The sequence below is a fragment of the Perognathus longimembris genome, chromosome 6, assembly GCF_023159225.1.
Source record: "Perognathus longimembris pacificus isolate PPM17 chromosome 6, ASM2315922v1, whole genome shotgun sequence".
NCBI lineage: Eukaryota > Metazoa > Chordata > Mammalia > Rodentia > Heteromyidae > Perognathus > Perognathus longimembris.
The window spans coordinates 16,857,707-16,884,608 of NC_063166.1; the positions used below are offsets into that span (position 1 = coordinate 16,857,707).

At 40.2% G+C, this 26,902-nt stretch overlaps 2 protein-coding genes, 1 non-coding gene and 2 pseudogenes across 3 annotated transcripts; all 5 read right to left on the reverse strand.

Moving 5' to 3' along the window:
- Nucleotides 1–793: 793 nt before the first annotated feature.
- On the reverse strand, nucleotides 794–1,858 carry LOC125353621 (annotated as a pseudogene).
- LOC125353622 lies at nucleotides 1,858–8,614 on the reverse strand (annotated as a pseudogene).
- On the reverse strand, nucleotides 6,912–7,018 carry LOC125354067. Its single transcript, XR_007211450.1, has one exon. It is a non-coding gene; the product is annotated as a U6 spliceosomal RNA (small nuclear RNA).
- An 892-nt stretch (nucleotides 8,615–9,506) lies between the features above and the next one.
- Nucleotides 9,507–10,391, reverse strand: LOC125353623 (putative vomeronasal receptor-like protein 4). Its single transcript, XM_048349296.1, has one exon. The coding sequence runs from the start codon at nucleotides 10,389–10,391 to the stop codon at nucleotides 9,507–9,509; it is 885 nt and encodes a 294-aa protein (XP_048205253.1).
- Nucleotides 10,392–25,733: 15,342 nt separating this feature from the next.
- On the reverse strand, nucleotides 25,734–26,599 carry LOC125353624 (putative vomeronasal receptor-like protein 4). The gene is given in 2 exon segments (XM_048349297.1): nucleotides 25,734–26,086; nucleotides 26,089–26,599. Coding segments are annotated over 2 exon segments (864 nt in total).
- Nucleotides 26,600–26,902: the final 303 nt, after the last annotated feature.

Genomic DNA, 26,902 nt, shown 5'->3' on the forward strand with positions numbered 1-26,902 from the left:
TCTTTCATATATATAGTTTCTCTTATATTTTTCCAGAGATTCATCATGCTTATCAAATAAAATAAGCATGTTTCCTTGACTTCCCAGGCCCTTTACTGATTTTTATTTTGATTGATTAAAATTATATTTGAAATGTCATGTAAGAGGAGAAGGCTTTGAATTTATTCTTTCATAAACTGCATACAATCAACTGTACTCTAAGGATGGTTATTTCTGGCGACTTTCAAGTAAAAAAGTTACATCTGCTACTAGTTAAATTGTGTTTTTGAAATAATGAATCATGGAATACAAAATTTTTCATTATAATTCTAAAATATTAAGTATATATTTTGCACCAAGTCTTAGAAATGTAATTCCTACCACAAAGAATAAATAAACTAGCAATAAACATATCAAGGTGTTTTCCTGCTTCTTAATAAAGGTACTGGGGTAGGAAAAGACTAGGCTCAGGAAAATTAGCATTATAATCATTTTTTGAGGGTGTCAGAATAGAGAATGAAATTTCTGTGGCACTCTAGTAGTCCAAAGTTTTGGTGTCAGCTCAGCGCCGCAGGTCTCCAATATTGGAATATGGGAATCAGACTACCCATGTCTACGATACTTTGAAGTTATTTTGTTTCAAAAGCAACAGAACAAGATTGAGGCTTATTTTCTAACACTGAAAAATCCTTGAGACAAATGTTTTCAATAACTTGCTCTCCCACAGAAAATGCCCACAGGTCAGAACTCCATCTCTTTGAATCAGGACAAATGGACTGAGGTCAAAAGTTCTCTCATGTCTGACACTGCAGAATTATTTTGTACGAAGGAATTTAAAAATAGGGAAAGAACATAATCTGTCCAATAGGAGAAAAGAAAACAGAGCTTCAGAAGGAGAATACTCTGAGCAGCTCTTATTTCAGGCAGAGCTTGGTGTAGCTTAGAGCTCTGAAGGTAGAGAACATGCTGGTGGTGCCTGTGGAGAAGAAATATCATGTAGCCACTGGCCACACCCATGACACCCTGAAACATGGCACTGTAAATGGCCATGAGAATAAGAAATAGTCATTTGATTTTCTGACTTTCTGGTTGAAAATAACAGTAATTGTTATTTTTAGAAGCTTCTGATATGTTTTTCCTGCTACTTGTGATGTAATGAAGTAAGCTGATGCTTTTCAAAGAACTGAGGATCCAAAAGAGGAGAAACAGGGGTAGAATTTGCCATGGAGTCTTTGGCTTGAATCTCCAGCACAGAGAGCCTCTGGGACTGATAGTGATGGCCTGGACCACAGTGAGGAGACTGCTGGTGCAGATGGAAAGGTCCCGGGCCACCCTCTCCAGATAAACAACCATCTTACAGCCTGTATCATCCAGGAAGTGTCTCAAACCAAAAGCGGCTATTGATTTTGGCAATCCTTTGGAAATACGTATTATGGTATTTGCGAATGCTAAGTGGATGAGAATAAGGTGTATAGTTTTCTTCTGAGCTTCTCCCCCAAATCTATATATACAATTCTCAAAAACTGTGATGTTCTGTCAGGGGTTTTTAGCCTCCCGGGCTCTCCTGTCCTGCAGGAGAGACGGGAAAACACGGTCCACCCGGATGGGCCAGGAAGAGGATAAGGGGGCTGACAGACCGCCACCCAGACCCCCTGTCCACAGAGGACACTCAGGCAGCCTGGGAGCCAGTCAGAGCCAACTCCTTTATTCGGGAAAATGATCTGTTCTTTTACACAGGTTGGAGAGCGGCGGGAGGGGAGGGGTTCGTGCACCTACATACGGGCTGGGATTTGATGCCTGACCTGTCCATCAGGAGTGACGTCACAGGATTTCCCCTAAGGGTGGTTGCCACGGCCCCAAGGATCGCCTCTGGGTTCATCACCCGCAGCCATCTTGGCGCATACCAGTCTGAGGTGGGAGGCGGGGCTGGTTAGACCTGCCTTTCAGGTCTGGATGCAGAGAAGGCCAGGTGGGGCTAACAGCCACGCGGCCCCAGGGCTGGAGAAGAGGCAGGCCGGCTAGAGCCGCCTGTTAACGATGCAAGGCGTCCGGCGGGCGTGCCCCGAAATGTTTCCCACAGTGCCAAGTGTGGTTACAAAGATAAAAATGGTTCCCTCAGTAAGACTCAAAATAATTTCATGTGTCATGAGCAGAAAAGGTTGGATCCAGCAAACACCTCTCTGAAAGACATAGTCAGTAATGATGATATAAATCTGTGAAAAGTATTTCATAACTTGGTACTTTTCTGGAGTATAAGGGAGAAGCATAACGTGTAATGGTTCAGATATTTTAGGTACAAAAATGATTTTTTCTGTACAAAAATGATTTCACCCTTTCGTATTCTTTGTGAGTTATTTTTATCATTATCAAATCCCCTTTGAACTACCGATATTCAAAAATCCAAATTTGTAGTTTAGATTTTGTTTGGTGCACTGTCATGGTCAGTATTCTGAACACAGGCACAAACGGATCCAATATTTCTAGAGTCATATTTCTAGGAAGTGGCCTCCTTCATATTTCTGACTCAGAGCCCTGCCTTGTATGGTATTGAAGAGGAATGGAAGTCCTAAGGCTCTGAGACCCTCTCAGCAGCACCCTTATTTAGTCAAAGAGAAATTACTATTCCTGTTTCAGTTGGAAACTTGCATGGCCCATTATTAATAAATCAAAGAATTTTCACAACTACTTACTGAGGTAGGTACGATGTAGTCAAATCCTGGCTCAGTCCTTCTGACAATAGTGGGTTCCCACGTTCTATTTGTACTACCCCAATGTGTGAAGTGTTGACTTTCATAAACTCTCAGACTTTAATTTTCTCAGTTGTTTCCATGTCAGAGTGAAGCAAACGCTGTAGAACGTCAGTCCCTGAAGTACAACTTTTCTTTCCCTCCTCAATTAGTACATATCATTGCCTCAGAAGTTACCTTTGGCTTAATTGAGAATTATTTTAATAGAAGGGAGTGACGTGAAAAACGGAACAGCAAATCAAGTGTCTAGAGCTTGTGTCTAGTTTCCTAGTCTTCAAACTTGTTTTCATCTTCCAAAATTTGTATGCTTTGGAGCAGAATGAGACTAGCTTCTGAGACAGAATGTCACTTCCTTTTCTTTCTCAAGTCCTTCTGTAAACGCAGAATATAATATGGGATGTTCACTAGTTTGGACTCCACATTTGAGCAAGTCCTCATCAGGTACCCTCACAGGACAAGAGGACTTGAGCAATGTCTTCAGCCCAACATTGTTCTGGAAAATTGGAGTCTTACAGATTTTTTGTTTTAAAACTTAGATCACTTTGACTGAAGTCTCCTAACTAAGACTACAGGTGTGAGGCACTGGTTCCCACCTTTTAAAACTTCTTTATTTGTACAAAGTAGGGGGAAATGTTTACATTGTGACATTTGCATTGGTGCATAAAATGTATTCCAGTAAAATTAACCTCCTCTGCTTTTCTTCCCTATTCAACTGATAAAAGAATCACTAACTAGAATATACAAAGAGCTCAAATATGAATGATCATCAGACAAATCAATACAAGAAACAGTTTACACAATTAAAATCCAGGCAAGAAAATTAACAGAGGCTCTCAAAAGAAGTAAAAATGACTAACAGATAGCTAAAGACATGTTCAACATCCTTAGCCATTAAGAAATGAGTATGAAAACTGCACTAAGATTCCATCTCACCAGTCATAATGGTAAACATAAAAAACAATAGTGAATGCTGTAGAACTATAGATGAAAGGAACCCATTTACACTGTTGGTGGGAATGTAAACTAGTGCAACTACCGTGGAAATACGTTTTTCTTCTTTATAATAACAACAGTTGGGACTCAGAAACTCAATGAGCCATCAGTTTCTTTTCAAAAAGCCAATTCTAAAAGTAAACTTCTGTACTTCATCTATACTGAAGAATAATCCTTCTATTATTCATTGTACTACCAGAAGGAACATTGAGAATAAATACAAGCACAAGGCTTGGAGTTGATGCAAGAATAGGAACTGCACTGGCCTGGTCTAGGAGGCAAATTAATGGTTGTTGGTTTCTCTTTTGTACATTTTGGACACCTAAGAGAGAAAAAATACTCTGCACAAATGGAAGAACATCCCTTAATATTATGTATGATTTCCATGAATATAACTTTGAATGGGAAATCTAGACACAGAGGGATTAAGTAAGTTGTACATAATATGTATGAAAGTAAACAAATTGAAAAGTGGCAATAATTAATTTTACCTGGTAGAATAAGTTGCATTCTTTTTTTTGCTAGAGTATTTGCTTAGGAAAAGTATAAATTATTTTTTGCTTATGGCATGCCCAAAGATCACAGTAATTTGTGATTTCATTTTTATTTGATCGTAGGCATTTTATGATTCCTTCATTTATTCACTGATCATTCAAAATATGTTATATATTTTTACACATGTCTGCATATTATCATGCTGTTGGTCTCTAGTTTTATTCTATTGCAGTCTTGTAGTTCAGTGGATCATAGCTGTGATCCCAGCTACTTGGGAGGTAGGTTTTTGGAAAAATGCGGTAGGATATTCTAGACAAATTTTAGTGAGAGCCAACCTCATTCAATAAACTGGACTTGGTGCTGCAGGTGTGCAATCATAGCTAAGTGGGAGGCCACATGTAGAATCATGGCTATTTGAAGCCATCCCTGGGGATGGGAGGGAACAAACGATTTTATATGAAAAATAGAAACAGGGCAGATTCTCGCTGTAAAAACAGGTTGGCACCAGTTAAATAGATGGATGGTAAAAGACAAATAATTACACTTGGACACGGTTAATTAACTATCATCTTAAGCTTTGGAATGAATCACAGTGGCTCAGTAGCTATTTCTTTTTTTTTTTGCCAGTCCTGGGCCTTGAACTCAAGGCCTGAGCACTGCCCCTGGCTTCTTCCCACTCAAGGCTAGCAATCTACCACTTGAGCCATAGTGCCCCTTCTGGCCGTTTTCCATATATGTGGTGCTGGGGAATCAAACCGAGAGCTTCATGTGTAGGAGGCAAGCGCTCTTGCCACTAGGCCATATTCCCAGCCCCCTCAGTAGCTATTTCTATATGACCATGTAAGATGATGCTTGTCGGGGCTCTCAGTCCAGCACACTTCTCCCTACCCAGGGGAGAGGTATGAGGACATGCCCCTCAGGGCAAAGCCAAGAAGAAATATGTGAATCGCGAGATGCCCACCCAGCCCCACTTTAGGTTTAAAGGCAGGACTCAAGATACACAGGCCACCCCCGGGGAAGTCACGCTAACATCCAAAGTTTAATCTCATGGGCGGGGTTTATATAGTAGTGATGACCAGCAGGAAGAGGAGGGATTTGGAGTGGCTAGCTAGACATGGTGATAGGCTGATCAGGCTGTTTGTCACAGGTGACATCAGGGGACTTCCCCTAGGGGCGGAGATCACGGCCCCCAGGACGGCCTCAGGGTTCATCACCCGCTGCCATCTTGGTGCACATGAAGTTCGAGGCGGGAAGTGGGGCTGGTTAGTCACCTTTCGGGATCTAGGCCCAGAGAAGACAGGCGGGGCTAGCAGCCATGCGGCCCCAGGCCAAGAGACGAGGCAGGCCTATTAGGACCTTCTCCTAAAGATGCAGGTCAGTGCCCTACAGATGCTTATCAAAATGAATTCCAAAAAAAATTCCACAGATAAATTTTAAGTTAATTTGACTGACAGTAGTCTAATCTACACTCCTACTCATCGTTACCACAGTTTTTGAAGTTTCCATTTCCAGGATTTCCAGTTATTATTTTGGATTACTGTAAACTACCCCTGAAAAGAGGGTGTAGTTGGGGGGGGGGGGTGTCTGTTAGCCAATGGAGTTAGCCAATGTCTCATATGCAGGATTTCTTTTCAATTATTTTTTGCTTTGGATAATTTGGAATTTGAACTCAAGGCCTCATGTTTGCTACTCAGATGCTTTACTACTAATCCATGGCTATAACCCTTGTACAAAACTGTGAGCTTTCATTATGAAAGTCCAAACAATCTCTCTCTTTTTCTGTCTCTTTCTTATCTCCTACCCTCTTTCCCTCCCATTCCCCCCTCCCTCCCTCCCTCCCTTCCTTCCTCTTTCCTCTCTCTCTCCCCTCCCCTCTCTCTATTTTTTTCTCTCTCTCCTTCTCTCTGTTGTGCATTACTAGAGTTTGAACTCAGAGTTGGCTTCAAACCCTGATCCTCAGATGTCAGGATTCTGATTAGCTAGGATTACAGGTATGATCCATTGGGGCCAAGCTACTTGTAAATACTTAAATCATGTTTTTTCTCTCTCTTTTTCTCATTTAAAATTTGAATCTATGATTATAGATGTGATTTATATTTCCTCAACTGTAATTATATGGAAGAAAATACAAGAACACTTACTTTAGGAAGTTAAATTTCATATTCTTTTTCAACAATTTCTGTTACCAACAAAATTAGCTCCTTATTTTTTATTTTGCATTTTTTTTAATTGTCAAAGTAATGTTCAGTGGAGTAACAGTTACATATGCAAGGCATTGAGTACATTTCTTTTTTCTTCTTCTTTATTGTCGAAGTGAAGTACAGAGGGGTTACAGTTTCATTTGTAAGGCAAGCACATTTCTTATCCGATTTGATATCTCCTCTCTCATTTCACCCCTTTCCATTTTCTTCCCCATCCATGAGTTGTACAGTTGGTTTACACCAAATGGTTTTGTAAGTATGGCTGTTGCAGTGGTTTGTATTTTTATCCTTTGTCTCTCGATTTTGGTATTCCCATTCCCTTCCCTAGTTCCAATACATGTATACACAGTATCCAGGGTACTAAGATCAGTTACAGTGATAGCAGGAGTAAAACCACGGGAAGGGAATATGAGAGAGAAAATAGAGTTTCCCATGGCATATTGAAAATAACAACAGTGACAAACTACTTGTTTCCATAATTTGGAGTCCATTTCACAAAAATATGGACCACTTCACGAATTTGCATGCCAGACTTGTGTAGGGGCCATGCTCATCTGCTCTGTATCATTCCAATTTTAGTATATGTGCTGCTTAAATGAGTACCATTGAGTACATTTCTTATCATACCTCCACCCTCCCAAATCCCCTCCACACCAAAATGCTACATCTAAGATAATCCCAGATATCAGTAATAATCAAATAATAATCAATCTCAGATATTTTGTGGAACACTAAAGACAAACTGAACTTTGAGTAGTGTGAAAGCCATAATCAGCAATATCTTTAGACAAATTTCTGTTTGATTAGTGTTCATTTTCATTTCTTTAACATGCTTTGAATGTAGAAAAATCAGGAAATCTGTGACAAAAAATAAATTCTCTTAATTCTTTTTTTTACAAAAAGAATTCAATAAATTAAACTCCAAAGGTCTGGGAAGACCTGAGGCAGTAGGACAATTTATTAGGAGAGTCAGGGAATACCTACAGAGCTGCTCTGAGTCATCTCTCCTTGGGTCCCAGGGACCACTTAACTAGCACACCAGCCCAGGAAAGCCAGCTAAAGGTGTGAAGTTCTGAAATATATGTATACTTCCTTTGTACCACAAAAGTGCCAATTTTACAGAACCATCCAGTGAAGTAGAGAATATCTGAGAAAGATTCTTAATAAGCATAACAGTTACTCAATTCCAATTAATGTTAGACCCGGTTTATAGGTGGTGAATCACTAATGTGAAGTCTGTACAAAAAATAACTAATTCACTGCAAAGTCAGTACACCAAGTGCTTATGCTAAGAAGATGGTCCTCAAATAGGCCATGTCTAGAGTACAATGACTTCAGAGCATTGCAATGAAACAAATGTGAGTGAGGAGAACAGTTATATACACGAGCCATACTTCAGGCTGAGGTGAGTGTGAACATGGCCATAGCTCATCTAGGTCCAAAGCCTCAACATTCTGAGCAGCAGAAGGATGACATTCAGGATCTTCCCTGGTGAACACAGAGAAGAGTTCAATTAAGTTCTGATAAGATTCATCCAGTTCTTCACTATTAATAGGTGGTCTGGTTCCCAGCATAGTATGCTTCATCATCAAAGTCACATTCATCAAAAGTTTGATCTTCATCATCATCATCTGAGGGATTAATATATAGAATAGATAAGTTCATCATTTCCCAAAATGTTAGGCCAAAGGCAAATATGTCTGCCTTGTGAGTAATAATGCCATTTTCCTCCAAAGCTTCATTCGAATTCAGTGGCTCAGTACCAACACAACAGGCCTCAGAATCAGTCACAGTCATATTTTCATCCAGTGGTAGAGAGACAGTTACATCACAGATTTTTTTTTTTTTTTTTTTTTTGGCCAGTCCTGGGGCTTGGACTCAGGGCCTGAGCACTGTCCCTGGCTTCTTTTTTTTTGCTCAAGGCTAGCACTCTGCCACTTGAGTCACAGCGCCACTTCTGGCCATTTTCTATATGTGGTGCTGGGGAATTGAACCCAGGGCCTCATGTATACGGGGCAAGCACTCTTGCCACTAGGCCATATCCCCAGCCTACATCACAGATTTTAACTGTTTCAAAATCACCTTTAATTACAACCTTCGAAGCAGTTTCTTTTCCTGGTGCAGATACTTCAGTCCTCTCAGCTTGTTCAAGGCAACCTTCAAAATGACAGTCTCCGGAAAATGATGTTGGTTTTCTTTATTTCACAAGTCATTACAGCCCAGGGAGAATGAGATAGGCCTCTTGGAGACCTTTTCTTTAGGTAAACATTCACCTCAGTTCTGAAGCCAAGCCTTTTCATAAATGGAGAGGCCGAGATGTTTACATTTGGAGTTAAACACGATACAGGTTTCTTTTTTTAGATAATTAGCATGGTGTCGTGAAAAGATTGATTCCTTACATTGGCACAATCACTCAGACCTGCAGGCTCTGTAAAGAGGGAACAGGGAGGGGCCCCAGGATGTGTTGAGAGCTACCCCACCCAAACGTCTCGGAGAAAACCTGCCCCACCTCTGCACACACAAGCCTGCCAAAGGCCAGGGCTGTTTGAATCCTTACCAATTCTCTAATTCTGACGCCACTAACCTACTTTCTTTCAAAAGAAGAGTTTCATAATAGAAACAGAAAATTAAACATATTATGATATATTTACAAATACTATTGATCTCCTATAGCTTTTAAATTCATTGTGAAGGAATTTGTATATCAACATATTTTGCTTTTTCTATCTTTCAAACACCAGAATATTGCCTTTTATAGGTGTGCATTTGTTAAGAAACTAGCGAAATGTTTGTTCTGTGGATATTTAGGTTATGTTTTAAAAAAAAAAATTAGTGCTGGGCTCGCTGGCACAACACCCTAAATCCCAGCTGTATAGGATGTGGAGGCCAGAGCATCACCATGTGAGTCCATACTGGACATGACTGCAAGACTCTGTCTCAGACAACAAAGAACAAAAGGCTGGTGCCATTGATCAATGGTAAAAAGGGTCATCTAGCATGGGTCAGGTTCTATTTCAGTACCCCAAACCACACAAAACATTAAAATTGATGTAATCAATAAAATGGAACTTTCATCAATGTGTTTTCAAAGTCAACACTGAGCCAGTTTTCTATCTTTCGGAATCAGTATAAAGGGACTCAGAATTGCATAACCAACCCTGAGAAATTCTTCAATATTTTCCTTCATGGAATTATTCTCTAAGAAGGAATTGAAAGGTAGAGAAAGAACACACTCTGTCCAATAAAAGAAAAGAAAACAAAGCATGAGAAGGAGAACATTGTGAGCAGCTTTCATTTCAGGGGGAGTTTTGTAGGCAAACTTGGATACCTGAAGGTAGAGAACATGCTGGTGGTGCTGGTGGAGAATAAATACCATGTAGCCACTGGCCACAGCCATGATACCCTGAAACACAGCATCTCTCAAGACCATAAGGGCAAGAAAAATCCATCTCATTATCAAGTTACCTGGTAGAAAATAGCAATAGCTATCATTTTGAGTAATTTGTGATGTGTTCATACTGCTGATATTTTTTATGTGGTATAGTAAATTCATGCTTATCAAGGAATTGAGTATCCAAAAGAACAGCAAGGAGGAAAGCATGTGCTTTGCAGATTGAAGCTTCAGATTTCTCCACACTGAGTCTCTGGGACTGATGGTGATGGCCTGGACCAGGGTGAGGAGACAGGTGGTGCAGATGGAAAGTCCTCGAGTCACTCTCTCTAGGTAAATAAAAATCTTACAACCTACATCCTCTAAGAAGTTCTCCACACCGAAGGATGCTACTGTCTTTGGTATCACTTTTAAAAGAAGCGTTATGCTGTTCGTAAAAACCAAGTGGATGAATAGAATGTGTATATATTTCTTCTTGGTACTGTTAAACATGTGCATGTAAGTCAAAAAACTAAAGATGTTCCCTACAATGCCAACTCCAGATAAACAAAGGAAGATTGTTCCCTTCACAAACCTCAAAGACATATCTTACTTTATAGGCAGAGTACCATGTGTCCAGCAATCACCATATTTATGAAACCATTGGTAATGACAATAGGCAATCTGAAAAAAATCACAGGTAGTATATTTTTGTGGCTTAAAGAACAAACATGTTCCACACACTGCTTTATCTTTTATCCAATGGACTCTGTCTTTCTCTGCATGAAACTGGTTGCAAATCTCTGAGTGGTTTGAAATGCTTTCTTCACAAATGTGTTCACAAATCTAAACTTTCTACCTAGATTGTTTTGAGTTCACAATAGCAAAACCTATCTATCTCCTTAAATCCTACACATATAACACATCCAACTCAGCGTGACAGAATTGAACTTTAATGTCCTTTCAGAAGGATGTTTCCCTGTTTTTTCTTTTTTTGTCAGTTCTGTGGCTTGAACTCAGGGCCTAGGCCCTGTCCCTGAGCTTCTTTTGCTCAAGGCTAGCAGTCTACTACTTGAGCCACAGCACCACTGCCATCTTTTTCTATTTATGTAGTACTGAGTAATTGAACCCAGGGCTTCATGCATGCTAGGCAAGCACTCTACACTAAGCCACATTCCCAGCCCTTTCCCCATTTAAAAAAATTTCATTCTATCACATTTCCATTAAACATTTCCATAGACCTTAACTCATATCTCACCTACCTTCTGCCCCTCCCCCCCACAGTTCTGAAATCGTGTTGCTTCAACATTTTCAATGTCTTTTGGTAACTTCCACAGTACCTTTTGTTTTGTTATATATTCCTCTCTTACTTACATTTTGAAGAGCACAACAATTCAGGGGTTATATTTTCTTTCCAAGTTTTATCTTTGATGCCTGTACCTTAACATTTTTGTGTTTTAATATATCAAATGATTGGATTATTTTACTGCTGACAAATGTTCAGTCGATGTTTGGTCCTCACTATTAAGTCAAACTGTATCACCATATCAGGTATGATATAGTACTGATTCTCCCAATAGAGTCACCTAATGTCAAATAAACCCACTGGCTCCTGGTAGGGAATGTGCCCAGGAGGAACTATGGATTTCTCTCTGAGGGTCATTAGTAGAGGCTTAAATTCCCATTTTGTGCCCATTGGGTCGTGTGAGAGAAGCCTGAATCATTTCTGGATTTTTGATATTTATCAAGGTAGATCAGGTTAGGGTATTACCTAGATACTGTGTTAGCAATATCCAACATTGATGGCATGTAGATAATTCAGTTGGGGAATTATTAGTTTGAAATAATAGCATTTAAATAGAGTGCCATGACAGCATTTTACAATTGCTGCATGACCTCAGAAGAAAGATCTCAACTGATATTTCAGGCTGCTTTATCTGTGTCATTTGTCCTAATAAGGTTGCAAGTTCCCCATTAGACCAATGTCCCTTTCCCTCTTCAAGCCTGGATTGGATCTAATCTTTCACATCTAAGCAAGCTAATTTTGTTTCTTACCTAGAAATCATGTAAAAACAACTGATAGTTTATTTACAAAATAAGAAATTAAAGTATTTGCATTTATCCATGGAACATTTTGTATGTGTTGGAATGCCTTTTGGTTAGCCATTCATTTTTCCTTCCTGCTAAATATTATTGGACTGCTTTAAATACCTATGTCCTGATGGTTTGTTTGCCTGATGGTGTGTTTTGTCTGCAAAAAGCCCCCTTTGTATTCCTCCTTTCGGACTGTGGTTATTTCCTTTCAAGCCTTTCCCTGACAATTGAAGCAATTTGGCCTATCCCAGTGAAGGATAGGAATCAAAAATCTATCCTAAAATCTAGAACATAATGAAATATACTATAATATTTAAAGACAAACTCCGCAAAATTCACTAACAAACCGTGAATTTTGTTCAGGAATTTAGAGATTATAATAACTGGTTGTAAGCCAGGGATTTTAACCCATTAAAACCTATAGCAATCAATATCTTTTAATATTCAAATGTACATATCTAATCTTTTATTGTTTAATGCTTGTTTGTTTGCTAAGGAATCTCATTTTTTCCAGCCTTTTCTTTCTTCCTTTCCAATAACTCTGAAGCTCTGAGTCATATTTGGAATGCCCTTCTTAGACACATATTAAGAGTCTTGGTTAGGTTTTAGTTGTTATTTTTTGTTTGCTTTTGTCTTGGCTGGAAGTGAAGAATATTAGAAGAGGGGAAAGTAACTGCTTGCCTACATTTCCTTGGGAAACTCAATAGAAAATGAGTTTTAACAACAGGTTTTAGAATAAGCCATGTGGATAAAGCCCTGTCTAGGCCTAGCATCTAATACCTTGGCACTTTTTTCAAATAAAAATAAGATGATTGCCTGTTACTACTCAATACTAAGATAAAATTAGTGTGAGTTACCTCAGGCCCGGTCATTAACTTCCTGATTCAAACATAGATAAACATTCAAGTTTCTGAGGGACATTTTTGTAGCACATATTTTGTAGTAAAATAAAGACTTGTTATGTATCCAATGCCTAACGTATGAAACTGTAACCTCTCTGTACATCAGTTTTATAATAAAAACTTTAAAAAAAAAAGAATTGTTAGGTCTACTCACCGTGTTATCTGTGGTGAAGACAAACTCCAGCTTAGTCTTTCTGGCCAAGGAGGCTTCACAAGTCATATTTGTACTTTCATTGTCTCTAGACAGCTCAGACACTAGCCCTGACACTTCAATTTCCACACTTGTGTCCCTGACAGGAAGGAGGAAACTCTGTAGAGTTTCAGTCCCTGAAGTACAACTTTCCTTCTCCCTCTACAATTACTACAGCTATTGCCTCAGAAATTGTATCATGCTTAATTATCATTCAATTATTCTAAATACAAAAGTGACAAAGTATAACTAGAGAGCAGGTACAGGAGGGGAAAGTGAAGGAAAAAAGAAATGTTCTCATTACCTGTCTTCTGTGGTAACCCCTCTGTAAAACACCGTAATAAGGTTCCATTGTGTGGGAACCAACTATTGAAATAGAGAGTAGGCCACTGAATTTATCAAGTCCTTCGGTAACTCTATGATATTAATAAAGAATAGTTAGTACTTGTGACTCCATTTTTTGAGCAAGTCTCAACCATTTTTCTGGGGAGGATAAGAATCACCTAGTTCTACGCATGTACCTGGATACTTCAAGGTCTTTGCCATATGGGGATTTTGATTCATTATTTATTCAACAATAAATGGGACTCAACAAATTAGGCATGCTCATTTCTTCCCAATTTCCAAAAAAATCAACCCATTGTATCATGTTAAATCACATTTCTAAAATAGCAATGATTGGTATACCAAGAAAGATGGCGCCGACAGAGTAGGGAGGCACCCCAACTCGCCCCAACTGAATAGCGAGCTGGGAACTCCAACACCCAACACCCCAGCAAGAACCCAGCAAAACCAGCAGCCAGAAGCAGTGGAGAAACGCAGGAAAACAAAAAGGAGCAAAAAAGAAGAGCCGAAAACCTACACGGAGCTGGAGAATCTCCGGGGCACCCTCCCCTCACAAGCCGACCCTGGCCCGAATAGGGCCAGGCTGGGAAAGGGGAACCCGGCGATCGGCAGACAGGCTGCCGGGAGTGCAGAATTCAGATAACGGGAGACCCCACGGTCACTAGGGAGGGTGCGGACCAAGACACACACCGGCAACGATGAGAAGTTCGGGTCCACACCAGGTTCGGACAGGGGAACCCAGAGGGGCAGAAGGAGGGTACGGGGAAGCCACTACGACACTTCGCCACCCCCTGAAGGACCAACCCCTGCACGGGACACACACACAATGCAGCATCAGTGAGTCCCCCATTACCCCCTCACACAATGGGAGACCAGCTATCAGAGACCCAAGCCCTACAAAGAAGCTAGATCTCCCTCCCTCCCCCTCCCCACCCCAAGGGAACAAAAAACCCCCAAATCAGGCAGGGAGCTCCCATCAGGCGCTGGGAAGTCAGTTTAGCAGGGGAAGGGCAGAGCAGCCCCAAGGCCCCACAGGTTCCTGAACTGGCAGAACCGGCCACACCTCCTTCCCAACAGGGGCCGGGGGACGGCCGGCAGTGCAAGCCCCACCCCAGGCGCCTGGACCTCTTGGACTCTTACAACTAAAATCACAGGCGCTGGTGGGCAATACCAGTACAGCAGGGACACCTGGGCCTGATCACATCCCCCCCTCGCAGCGGAGGCAAGGTCTGAGGGTGCTAACTCACGCCCGGACAGTCGATCCCACTGGGCCCCACACATACCGCCCCCCCCAACGGACTCGCGGGAGGGTGCAAACACAACCCAACAACCCGGGGCTCGCTCTGGGAGGCATACCCCGCTGTGGATGGGGCCACAGCGCCAGAGCCTGTCACAACGGGCGCACAGCGCACAGGAGGGCGGGGCCCCCGGCGACAACACCCACTCTGGTAGGCGTACCCTGCACTCATGGGAGGGGCCACAGCAGCAGCACCTGCTGCCATAGATATGCCTACACAGGAGGGAGGGCAGAGCTACAAACCAAACCTGAGAAGCCATCCACAGATCTCCAGATGCGCAAATCACAAAGAAACATAACACAGTTCATCAAAGGGCAAGCCAACTTGCCAGCTCCACAAAGCAGCACGACTGAAGAAGAGATGGAGATTAAAAAAGCAAATGAGACCATGTTAACAGGAATGATGGAAAGCGTCAGAAATGAAATCAGGAAACAATTCCAGGAGTTTAGAGCGGAAATCTTGAAGGACACCCAGGAAGCCAAAAAAAAAATGGAAGCAAAAATGGATACAATGCAAGCCTACTTTAAAGAAATGGAAGCAAAAATGGATACAATGCAAACCTCCTTTAAAGAAAATCTTAACATCCTGAGAATTGAAATGCATGAAAAAATAGATTTAAAATACAACTCTTTAAAGAAAAATATTTCCACGATCAGAGCTGATCTGACAACCATAAATAGCTCTCTGACATCCATAAACTCCGCAATTGAAACCATAACACAAAGAGTGGACCATATGGAATCCAGAATCTCTCCCCTGGACGATGAAGCAGCCGACAACAACCAGAAAATGACCACACTCCAAGAAAAGGTGAAGCTTCAGGGAAGACTAATCGCGGAACTAATGGACAAAGACAAGAGATATAATCTGCGCATAACTGGAATAGAAGAAGGAGCCGAATACCAGAGCAGAGGGCTTAAACATGTTCTCAATAAAGTTATTGCAGAAAACTTCCCCAATCTCACAGGGGACCCCATCCAGGTAATCGAAGCCTATAGGACACCTGGCAGGCCAGACCCCAGAAAAGCCACCCCAAGGCACATAATATTTAAGACTACAGACCTCAAGATTAAAGAGCAAATTCTGAATTCAGCCAAAGTGAAGAAAGAAACATTCTATAATGGGAAGAGGATTCGAATAACATCTGACTTATACACACAAACTTACCAAGCATGAAGTGAGTGGAAGAACACCATCCAAGTACTTCAGACTAACAATTTGCAACCTCGGATCAAATATCCAGCGAAATTGGAGTTCACATTCGAAGGGAAAACCAGATCTTTCCACACCAAAGAGGAGCTAAAGGAGTATGTGAATAAAAAAACCAGCCCTACAGCGAATTCTAAGAGGGGAGCCCCACCCAACAGAGATCGTAAAAGACACACAGACAGAATCAGAAAGAAACTACAATAGCCAAAGTCCATCAGAAAGAACAGCTCACTAAAGGCAAGAAAAAAAAAAAGAGGAAAAAACAGCCCAACAAGAAAATGGAAGGAGAAAAAACACCCTTATCCTTGATCTCTCTAAATATAAATGGTTTAAACTCCCCGATAAAGAGGAGTAGACTGGCAGAATGGATTCCCAAAGAAAAAGTTGACATCTGCTGTCTACCTTGCCACCTTACAGCAAGGGACAAAAACAGGCTTCGAATGAAAGGATGGAGCAAGATCTACCAAGCAAATGCACCCACCAAAATGGCAGGTGTAGCCATCCTGATCTCAGACAAGCTGGACTTCTCATTAAAATCAACTCAAAAAGACAAAGAAGGACACTACATATTAATACAAGGAAAATTCCAGAATCAAGACATCACGGTGATAAATGTATACTCACTGAAAAAAAGAGGACCTACATATGTCAAGCAAATTCTCACAGAATTACAGAACAAGATAGACGCAAACACAATCATAGTGGGTGACTTTAATATCCCACTCTCTCCAAAAGACAGATCCAACACCCAGAGGATTAGCAAGGGAGCTGAGGACCTAAGTAACACCATTTACCAAATGGATCTAACAGACCTATATAGAACCTTCCACCCTACAGAGACCCAATACACCTTCTTTTCAGCAGCCCATGGATCATATTCCAAAATAGACCACGTCATAGCCCACACAAAGAACCTCAGCAAATACAAAAGTATTGACATCATCCCATGTATTATATCTGATCACAGTGGATTAAAGGTAACCCTCAACAACAAAGGAGACCACAGAGGCTATACACACTCTTGGAGGCTAAACCCCACACTGCTATCCAACACTTGGGCCACAGACCAAATTAAAGATGAAATCAATGAATTCATAAGCCACAATGACAATGAAAACACATCACAAAGAAACCTATGGGACACAGCTAAGGCAGTACTGAGGGGCAAGATCATTGCCCTCAGCACTCACATTAAAAGAATGGAAGCAGAGCAGGTGAATAACCTCACGATGAAACTAAAACAACTGGAGAAACAAGAAATGACAGAATCTAAAACGACTAGGAGGGGAGAGATCACAAAGATTAAAGAAGAGATAAATCTGATTGAAAATAGAAAGACCATTCAACAAATAAATAAGACTAAAAGCTGGTTCTTTGAAAAAAATAAACAAAATTGACAGACCCCTTGCAAGACTTACAAAAAAAAGAAGAGACTCATATACGTAAAATCAAGGACTCCACCGGAAAAATTACAAGTACACACGATATTCAAACAATCATAAGGAGCTATTTCCAAAACCTCTACTCAGCAAAAAACAATAATTTTACAGAAATGGATCAATTCTTAGAGAAGTACAAACTGCCCAAACTGAACCAAGAAGAAATAAATCAACTAAATAAACCAATAACTTACAGTGAGATATAGGGGGTAATCAAGAGCCTCCCAACAAAGAAAAGCCCAGGCCCAGATGGATTCACCAACGAATTCTACAAAACCTTTAGTGAGGAGCTAATACCAATACTCCTCAAACTCTTCCGTGAAATAGAAACAGAGGGAGAAATCCCAAACTCATTCTACAAAGCTAATATCATACTCATTCCCAAACCAGGCAAAGACCCAACAAAAAAAGAGAACTACAGACCAATAGCACTAATGAACACAGACGCAAAGCTCCTCAATAAAATATTAGCTAACAGGATCCAGAAACTGATCAAGAAAATCATACATCATGACCAAGTGGGCTTCATCCCTCAGTCACAAGGATGGTTCAACATCCGTAAATCAATCAACGTAATTCACCACATAAACAGATCTAAAATTAAGAATTACATTGTTATCTCAGTCGATGCCCAAAAAGCCTTTGACAAAATACGACATCTATACCTATTCAAAGCTTTGGAGAGAACAGGAATAGATGGAACATTCCTCAAAACAATAAAAGCCATATACAACAGACCAACTGCTAATATCATATTAAATGGAGAGAAACTTAAATCATTCCCCCTAAACTCAGGAACAAGACAATGATGCCCACTCTCCCCCCTTCTTTTCCACATAGTGCTGGAATCCCTAGCCATAGCAATAAGGCAAGAGGAGGACATCAAAGGGATCCACATCGGCAAGGAAGAAATCAAGTTATCCCTATTCGCAGACGACATGATCTTATATCTGAAGGACCCAAAAAACTCAGTACCCAAACTCCTACACCTAATAAACCAATTTGGCAAAGTAGCAGGATACAAAATCAATCCACAAAAGTCAGCAGCTTTTCTGTACACCAGCAATATACAAACAGAAAAGGAAATTATGGAAACAATTCCATTTACAGTAGCCAAAAAAAGAATAAAGTACATATGGATCAACTTAACCAAGGATGTGATGGACCTATTTAATGAAAACTATAAAAATCTAATAAGGGAAATCAAAGAAGACACAAGGAGATGGAATGATCTCCCATGCTCATGGGTAGGCAGAATCAATATAGTGAAAATGGCCATATTGCCCAAATTGTTATACAAATTCAATGCAATACCTATCAAAATCCCAGCCACATTCTTCACTGAAATAGAGAAACCAATCCATAAATTCATATGGAGCAGCAAAAAACCTAGAATAGCCAAAGCAATTCTAGGCAAAAAAAGCAGTGCAGGAGGTATCACAATACCAGACTTCAAGCTCTACTATAGAGCCATCAGAACAAAAACAGCATGGTATTGGTATAAAAACAGATCGGAAGACCAATGGATTAGAATTGAAGACCCAGAAATAAAACCACACTCTTATAGTCAGCTGATATTCGACAAAGGAGCTAAAGACATACAATGGAATAAACATAGCCTCTTCAACTACTGGTGCTGGGAGAACTGGGCAGCCATATGCAGAAAACTCAAAGGAGACCCAAGCCTATCACCATGCACCAAGATCAACTCAAAATGGATCAAGGACCTCAATATCAGACCTGAATCCTTGAAACTACTGAAGGACAGAGTAGGAAAGACGCTAGAACTTATAGGCACAGGAAGGAACTTCCTGAATAGAGTCCCAGGGGCACAACTAATAGGGGAGAGACTCGACAAATGGGACTACTACAAATTAAAAAGTTTCTGCACAGCTAAGGACATAGCCACCAAAATAGAAAGACAGCCAACGATATGGGAAAGGATATTTACCAGCACAGCAACAGACAAAGGCCTGATATCTGTCATCTACAGAGAACTCAAAAAACTAAGCCCCTCCAAGCCCAATAAACCTATTAGGAAATGGGCAAAGGAGCTTAAGAGAGACTTCACAAGAGAAGATATAAAAATGGCAAAGAAACACATGAGGAAATGCTCAACATCCCTGCTAGTAAAGGAAATGCAAATAAAAACAACCCTGAGATACCACCTCACCCCAGTTAGAATGGCCCATACTCTGAACTCAGGCAACAACAAATGCTGGAGGGGGTGCGGGGAAAGAGGAACCCTTCTCCATTGTTGGTGGGAGTGCAAATTAGTACAACCACTTTGGAGAACAGTATGGAGGTTTCTCAAAAAGCTCAATATAGACCTATCATATGACCCAGCCATACCACTCCTAGGCATCTATCCTAAACAGCAAAACCCAAGATATCAAAAAGACATTTGTACTTCCATGTTTATCGCGGCACAATTCACAATAGCCAAAATATGGAAACAACCCAGATGCCCCTCCACAGACGAATGGATCCAAAAAATATGGTACTTATACACAATGGAATACTACATAGCGATTAGGAATGGTGAAATATTGTTATTCGCCGGGAAATGGTCAGAACTCGAACAAATAATGTTGAGTGAGACAAGCCTAGAACACAGAAAACAAAGGGGCATGATCTCCCTGATATATGACTTTTAACAAAGGGAGATGGAGAGACAGTAGAGACCAAGTCTGGGAAACCAAAAACTGCTTGTCAAATAGTATTCCCCACAGGATTGGGGCAGCGACCCAACAGTATGTAACTAAAACCAAACAATTACTCAACATATAAAGATAAAAAATTGACCTCTCAGGGGAATACAATAGCTCAAAAGCTAGGTATGTACGTTCATATAAGACTACTGTCGACATATGGTCTAATATCGACATTACATTTAAAGCCCTAGGTGAACTTTCTTGGGTGTGGCCACGTGGTTAGTGTATATGTTCGCGATACATTGTATATTGTATATATGTCTACCTGACCTAGAGAAGAGATAGAAAAACAGGACGTAAGATATCACAAGAAATGTATTCACTGCCCTACTATGTAACTGTACCCTTTTTGCACAACACCTTTTCAAAAAATTTGTGTTCAATTAATAAACAAATTTAAAATAATAAAAAAAATAGCAACGATTGCCCCCATGTATTATTTAGTCTATTTCTAGTCCCTGTTACAAACAATTGTAAATAAATGTGGACATAAAGCCATAAATGTGAATTCAAGGTAAAAATAGCATTATTTTTTCCAGTAGCAAGGGACAAGCTCATTGTCATCGACTTGATGCACTATTATTTTTGAATCAGTAATCCATTTTGCATTGCACTTGCTTTTCTGTATTTGAAGACATATATGTGTGATTTCCTTCCTGCCTGCCTGCCTTCCTGCCTTCCTCTTCCCCATCCATCTCATCCTCCCTTCCTTCCTTCTTTTCTTTTTTCCTTCCTTCTTTCACAGATGTGGGACTTGAACTCAAGGGCTGAGGGTTGTCCTTGACCTGTTTTGCTTTCTAGTGCTTTGAGCCACAGTTTCATTTCCGGTTTTGTAGTGGTTATTTGCCATAGTGAATTTGTTAATAAGTGTCTCCTTAGGACTTTTTCTGCCAGGGATGGCATGAAACCAGGATCCTCAGATGTCAGCTTCCTAAGCAGCTAGGATTACAGGTGGGATCTACCAGGTGCCCGCTTGTGATGGTCTTTTCTTCTCTTTGAAAGAAACAAGATTTGAATCACATAATGATCTTGAGATTAATATAATAAATTAAAGGATAAATTCTCAAGAATGACTTAGCATTCTTCCAGTCTCCCCAACTTTGCTCAGTCCCTTTCCTCAGCCTGGGTTACCTTCCAATCTCTTCACCACCTCCAGAAACCTTGCTCTTTGTGATACAAATTATTTTCTGTTTCCGGTTATTTTTTACTAAAACTCATAAAAATTAAGTACCACTCATGTTCATTTATTGTACTTTTTATTCATTCCTATGATACAGCAAAATAGAGTTGAAACAAAGCTAGGGCCTACCTTTCCTTTATTTATTTATTTTCAGCACTTTCCTTGTCCAATATCCACATATTGAAGCACCTTGATCTCTCCATTACTTTAAGCACCAGAAATCTTCCTCAAAATATGCTGTTCTTTCTGAGTACCTTACTTCAGAGAGGATGCACACTTGCAATCCCAATAGCGTCTTAATTAACAGGATGCATATAAAATGTATTGGAAACCTCTGAGAGATATGGGGATTGCTACTTTGTAAAATATTGAATAAAAATCTGGATAAGACTGTCATGGGGTAACTTGCCTGGAACCCAGTCTAAGCCCATCCACAATCCAGTGCAGACAGCCTGTGGCATGTTCAACAAAAGCGGGGCTAAGAAATGGTACCCCAGTATGGCCAAAACTTCTACTGGTGGCAACATTAAAACATTAAGAATGAATAGTGCTTCTGCAATAACAGCTAGGGCTACTTTTAAAGACGTTTCATAGAAGTCGCATACCCCTCGGTACTGTCCATATCCCCCCTTTTTAATTTTTTAAGTTGTGTTTTTAAACTATAGTGAGCTCATTTTACTATACCTTTACCTTGAATGGTCTATTTAATTCCTGTCATATGTAAAATATTATGAAAGTCTAACTACAAAAGCAATACTTGCAAAACTGTTTGGTGTAAGTGAACTGAACACCTGGGGGGGGGGAGGGAAAGGGGGGAGGGAGGGGGGCGTGAGGGACAAGGCAACAAACAGTACAAGAAATGTATCCAACGCCCAACATATGATACTGTAACCTCTCTGTACATCAGTTTGATAATAAAAATTTGAGGAAAAAAAAAAAAAAAGACTGTCATGGGGGATAAGACTGTCATGGGAAGTTTCTTGCTCAGGGTAGCTTCAAACTGCCATCCTTTGATCTTAGCATCTTGAGTACCTAGGATTACAGGCATGAGCCTTCAGCACCGAGCTGCATTTGTTTATTAATTTGCAGTGCATTATGTTGTTTTCTCTCTCTCTTGCTCTGTCTTTCCATCAGAAAGGTACAGAAAAAAGTAATTGACAACTTTGTTTACAAATGTGTTTTCTTTTCCCACAATGATGTATGAGCATTCCAATATCTCCAGTGTCATAATTTGCTTTCCTACTTTAGAATTTTATTTTTATATAATGCAGTATAAGTTTTATAAATATGTGTTTATATACATGAACATATATGAAACTTTTTGAAGTCTTTATTACATCAGAAATATGATAGGATTATTTGTAGTCTATTATAGGTGAAAACATCATTTAGTTGTATTTACCTAAAGTTAAAGATAATTATATTTAAGGTTAATTTTTTGATTGGTGGATTGTTTCTATGAGGCTTGAACTGAAGATTGTAAGCTATTTCTCAGTAACTTTTTTTAAATAGCTGCACTTTACTACTTAAATCAGGCTTCCAATTGAGCTTTAATGCTGGTTAATTGGAAAATGTCTTACAGACATTTTTTTCTTTTCTTTTCCTTTTTTCAGCTGAGGGCTGATTTCAATCTGAAATCTTAAAATCTTCGCATTGTGAAGTGCTTGAATGTATAGGCAGGAGACATCATTTCCCAGATCTGCTTTTAATTTTTTAATTGAAAAACAAACAAACCAATAAATAAGAACCAACAAGGAACAAAACAGTTCTAGGTTGAAAGATCAGATAATTTTATTTAATCTCTTACTCTCACACATATTACCTCACCAAAAAATTTCCTATAGAGAAATTTAAATTCAAGAGACCTGTGCTGGGCCTGCTGCTGTTGCTTCTTCTTGACAGTTTCAAAAATCATAAGCTCAGGAGATGACTTATGGAACAAATAGAATCCTAGCTTCCATTCATCAACTGCTTTCTACAGCTCATAGTCTCTGACAATACAGAGCAGTGCATTGCTTACAGAAGACATGTTTCTGCTTTGAACTTATTTGTTAGGTCAGATCAGGAGCCAGCAGAAGGCTGTAACAAAACACAGCTGAAAAGATTTTGTGTTCCTTCTAGATGTACCTGAGATGCAGTGGACTCTTGCCTTCCCCCAGAGATGATGCACTGGGATTCCTCCAGGGGATGCCGGTGACAGTGGGAGTTTCCTGAACTTCCAGAGAAAGCTCTGGTGTCCTTGGAAAGTCAGAGAACTGTCCACCTTGGTTTCAGCCAGCAGAACACACTGCTGCCTTCAGGGGGGTGGTCCTCATGTGCTGGGAATCCAATGCACATTTGCATCCGTCAGAGAATCCTCAGGATTTTGGCTTGAGGAAAGACATCGAGTGCTCCCGTGAAGGCTGTGTCACGAGTGACTTGAAGTGGAAGCTGTGTTCTCCAATGGTGCAGTTACCTGACCTGTGAAATCTACAATAGAGATTGAAGTGCCAGAGATACCCCAGCTACACATTGGAGCATCTTCTTGAGCGTTGTTTTCAAACCCAAGATAGCGGCCTTCGTAAAAGTATTGTTTCTCTCCGTGCATTCCTTGGTATTTCCTCCTGCCGGGCCAGCCAGCAGGGGAACAGAAATCCTGACTGAGGGACGGCAGGGATACGGAAAAGGAAAAATAAGGCAAGAGAAAAAAGACAAGAGACAAAGATGGGGTACGGGAGGTCTGCAGCCATAAGGTTGAACCTCAAGACTGCAGCAACAGTTTATTCTTAACTTCCAGCTTATATGCAGTTTTGGAACCAGGGAATAGCATAGGGTTGTTAAAATTCCAGAACACAAAGAGGCTTTGAAGTTTACAACATTTGATTACAGTAAACACAAGGTAACAAAGCAATTCCTGACAGTGGCTGTGGACTTTGCCTTTAGCATATCCTGGCGGTAACAGCACAGCCAGAGGTGAAAATGAACCTAGGTGCAGGTTTGGCTCCCAACATCTTGGCGACATCGGCACAGCCAGAGGTCAGGATGAGCTTAGCTACTAGCTCGGCTCCCGACATTTCCTGACCATACATTATGATCTTGAATGTGTTTCTAATGGGCATACAGTGTTTCTCACCATGATTAATATCTTTAATGCTTTTGAAACCAAACATCTTCTGTCTTTATGTATAGTTCTAAATGAGACACTCAGAGGAGGGCAAACCAACAAAGATGACATGTTCCAGGCACGTGAATTTCTCTTTACCAGTATGAAAAAAAATATTTCTGAACTATGTAAATATACTCAGTTCTTCCTTAGAAGGTGACAGAGCCCATTCTTTGTTGTTTTTTTTCTTTCCTTTTCTCCACTCTCGTGGAGTTGAAAATAACTACAAGTTAGACATAAATCCCAAGGTAATGTATCTACCTATATCTTTGATTTAGAATGTACAGCAGTAATACATTCCTAGCTTTGCACAAACCACCTTTTCTCCTCAAACTCTTGCCAGCTGAATCCCTTCTACTGCAGTGTGTTTTCTTTCTCTCTCTCTCTCTTTCTTTCTTTCTTTCTTTCTTTCTTTCTTTCTTTCTTTCTATCTTTCTTTCTTCTTTCTTTTTATATTTAGTCAGGAGCTGTACATGAGCTCTTTTGTTCGTGGCTAGCACTCTACCACTTTGAGCCACAGTAGTGGTTAATTGGAGAAAAGAGTTAATAGTCTCCTGGACTTTGTTGCCTGGGGTTAGCTTTGAACCAAGATTCTCACATCTCACTCAGCTTTCTGAATAGCCAGAATTATAGACATGAGCTACCAGTGCTTGGCTTCCTGTTCTTCTGTTTGCTTTTTCTTTCCCTCCCTCCCTCCTTCCCTCCCTCCTTCCCTCCTTCCCTCCCTCCCCTTCCTTCCTTCCTTCCTTCCTTCCTTCCTTCCTTCCTTCCTTCCTTCCTATCCCTCCCTCCCTCGCCCCCTCTCTTTCTTTCTTTCTTTCTTTCTTTCTTTCTTTCTTTCTTTCTTTCTTTCTTTCTTTCTTTTTCTTTCTTTCTCTTTCTCTCTCTCTCTCTTTCTTTCTTTCTTGCTTTCTTTCTTTCTTTCTCTTTCTTTCTTTCTTTCCCATTGATCAGCTCTCTATTGTTTTGTAAGCCAACTCAGATAAGGGATATTTTCTAACATCTTTCTTCTTCATTTTTATTTTATGGTCACTGTTCCTTACAGAGCTTCTGGTAGATACTTAGAAGGTACTAAATAACTTCCCTTACATTATGATTACTAAGTTTATTTGATGGAATATTAATACAAGAATCTGGTTGATCAAAAGTTGGAGTTTGGGGGAAAATAAACTACTTATTTGAGGGAGCAGACATATTTTCTTGCATTCAGGCAAGAAACTACAAGATGGGAATGGGAGTCAAGTAAGCTTGCTAAGATCCTGAAATCTCTGACTCAATCTTAGATTTTTCTAGAACTAGATTTCATAAAAATAAAAAGAAGTCTAGGAACATTATTGATCTGATGTAGTAGAATTTTAGGACAAAGCAATTCTTAATCTTTGGCTCATGGAGAAATTGATGTAGAAAGCAATGTTTGCCCTCTTAAGTGAACATTCTAGTACTTAGAAACAGGTGCATTCCTGCTAATCAGGATGAAGGGGCTGAGACCAGCATACCCAAGGACTAGAAGTACCTTCATATTTAGTACTGTGCAGTCATGTCTCAGGATAGAACCTAGGTAGATGCTGGAAATGAAATCTGCCCAAAGGGAAAAAAGAAAACAAGCCATGAGAATGAAAGTGCTTAGAGTAGCTCTGATTTCTGGGCTGGAATTATTTTCAAATTTGGAGCTATAAAGGTAGAGAACTCGTTTGTGATGTTTATACAGATGGAAAGCCATGTATCCACTGCTCCAACCCATGAGACTCTGAGAGATCACATCTTGCAGAGCCACGAGGGAGAAGGCCTAGATTGATGCATATGACAATACCCTTCCTGTACTTCAGTTCTGGAGCTGTTCATGCTATCGAGTGCTGTCATATAGTGGAGCAAATAGGAGGTAATCAGAGAGTTCAAGACCCATATGAGGAGGAGATAGGGAAGAACTTGCCATGCAGTCTGTGGTCTGAGCTTTCTCCACAGGGCGGTTCTGGGACTGATGGTGATGGCCTGGACCGTGGTGAGGAGACTCATGGTACAGATGGAAAGGCCTTGAGCTAATTTTTCCATAAAAATCACAGTTTTGCAACCAACATCACCTAGGAAGTTTATGAAACAAAGATCTGTGGCTATTCTACTTCTGGCTCCTATGCTACAAATAATTATTGTATTTGAAACAGCCAGGTGAATATGAATAAGGTAGATGGGTTTTTGTTTCTCTGGACCCATAACCAAAGTATACACATGTCTCACAAGTACAAGGATGTTTCCTAAAACTCCAGGTCCAGTAAGTATACAGTAAGTACACAGTAAGTATCTCATCCTTTGGATGAGACTACTCCAAATCATTGGATTTTATGAACAGGACCAGGAAAAGCCTTTTGAAAAGCACAAACATGTAAAGATGACATTTTTGCAGGTGTATTGCTTTTCCCTGTTAACATAGTAAATTGAATGGTTTGGGAATTGTGTTATTGTACAAGATTATTTCTGGAAGATGCCTAATCTTCTTTCTTTCCTAATTTCCATCCTTTGTTCTCTTTCTTCCTTCTTTCCTTAACTTCTTTCCCTCTCTCACCCACCATCCCTCCCTCCTTCCTTTCTTTACTTCCTCTCCCTCTCTCT

Bases quoted from the DNA above. Each gene is read 5' to 3' on its own strand.
- LOC125353623 (XM_048349296.1), bottom strand. From the start codon at position 10,391: ATGTCTTTGAGGTTTGTGAAGGGAACAATCTTCCTTTGTTTATCTGGA.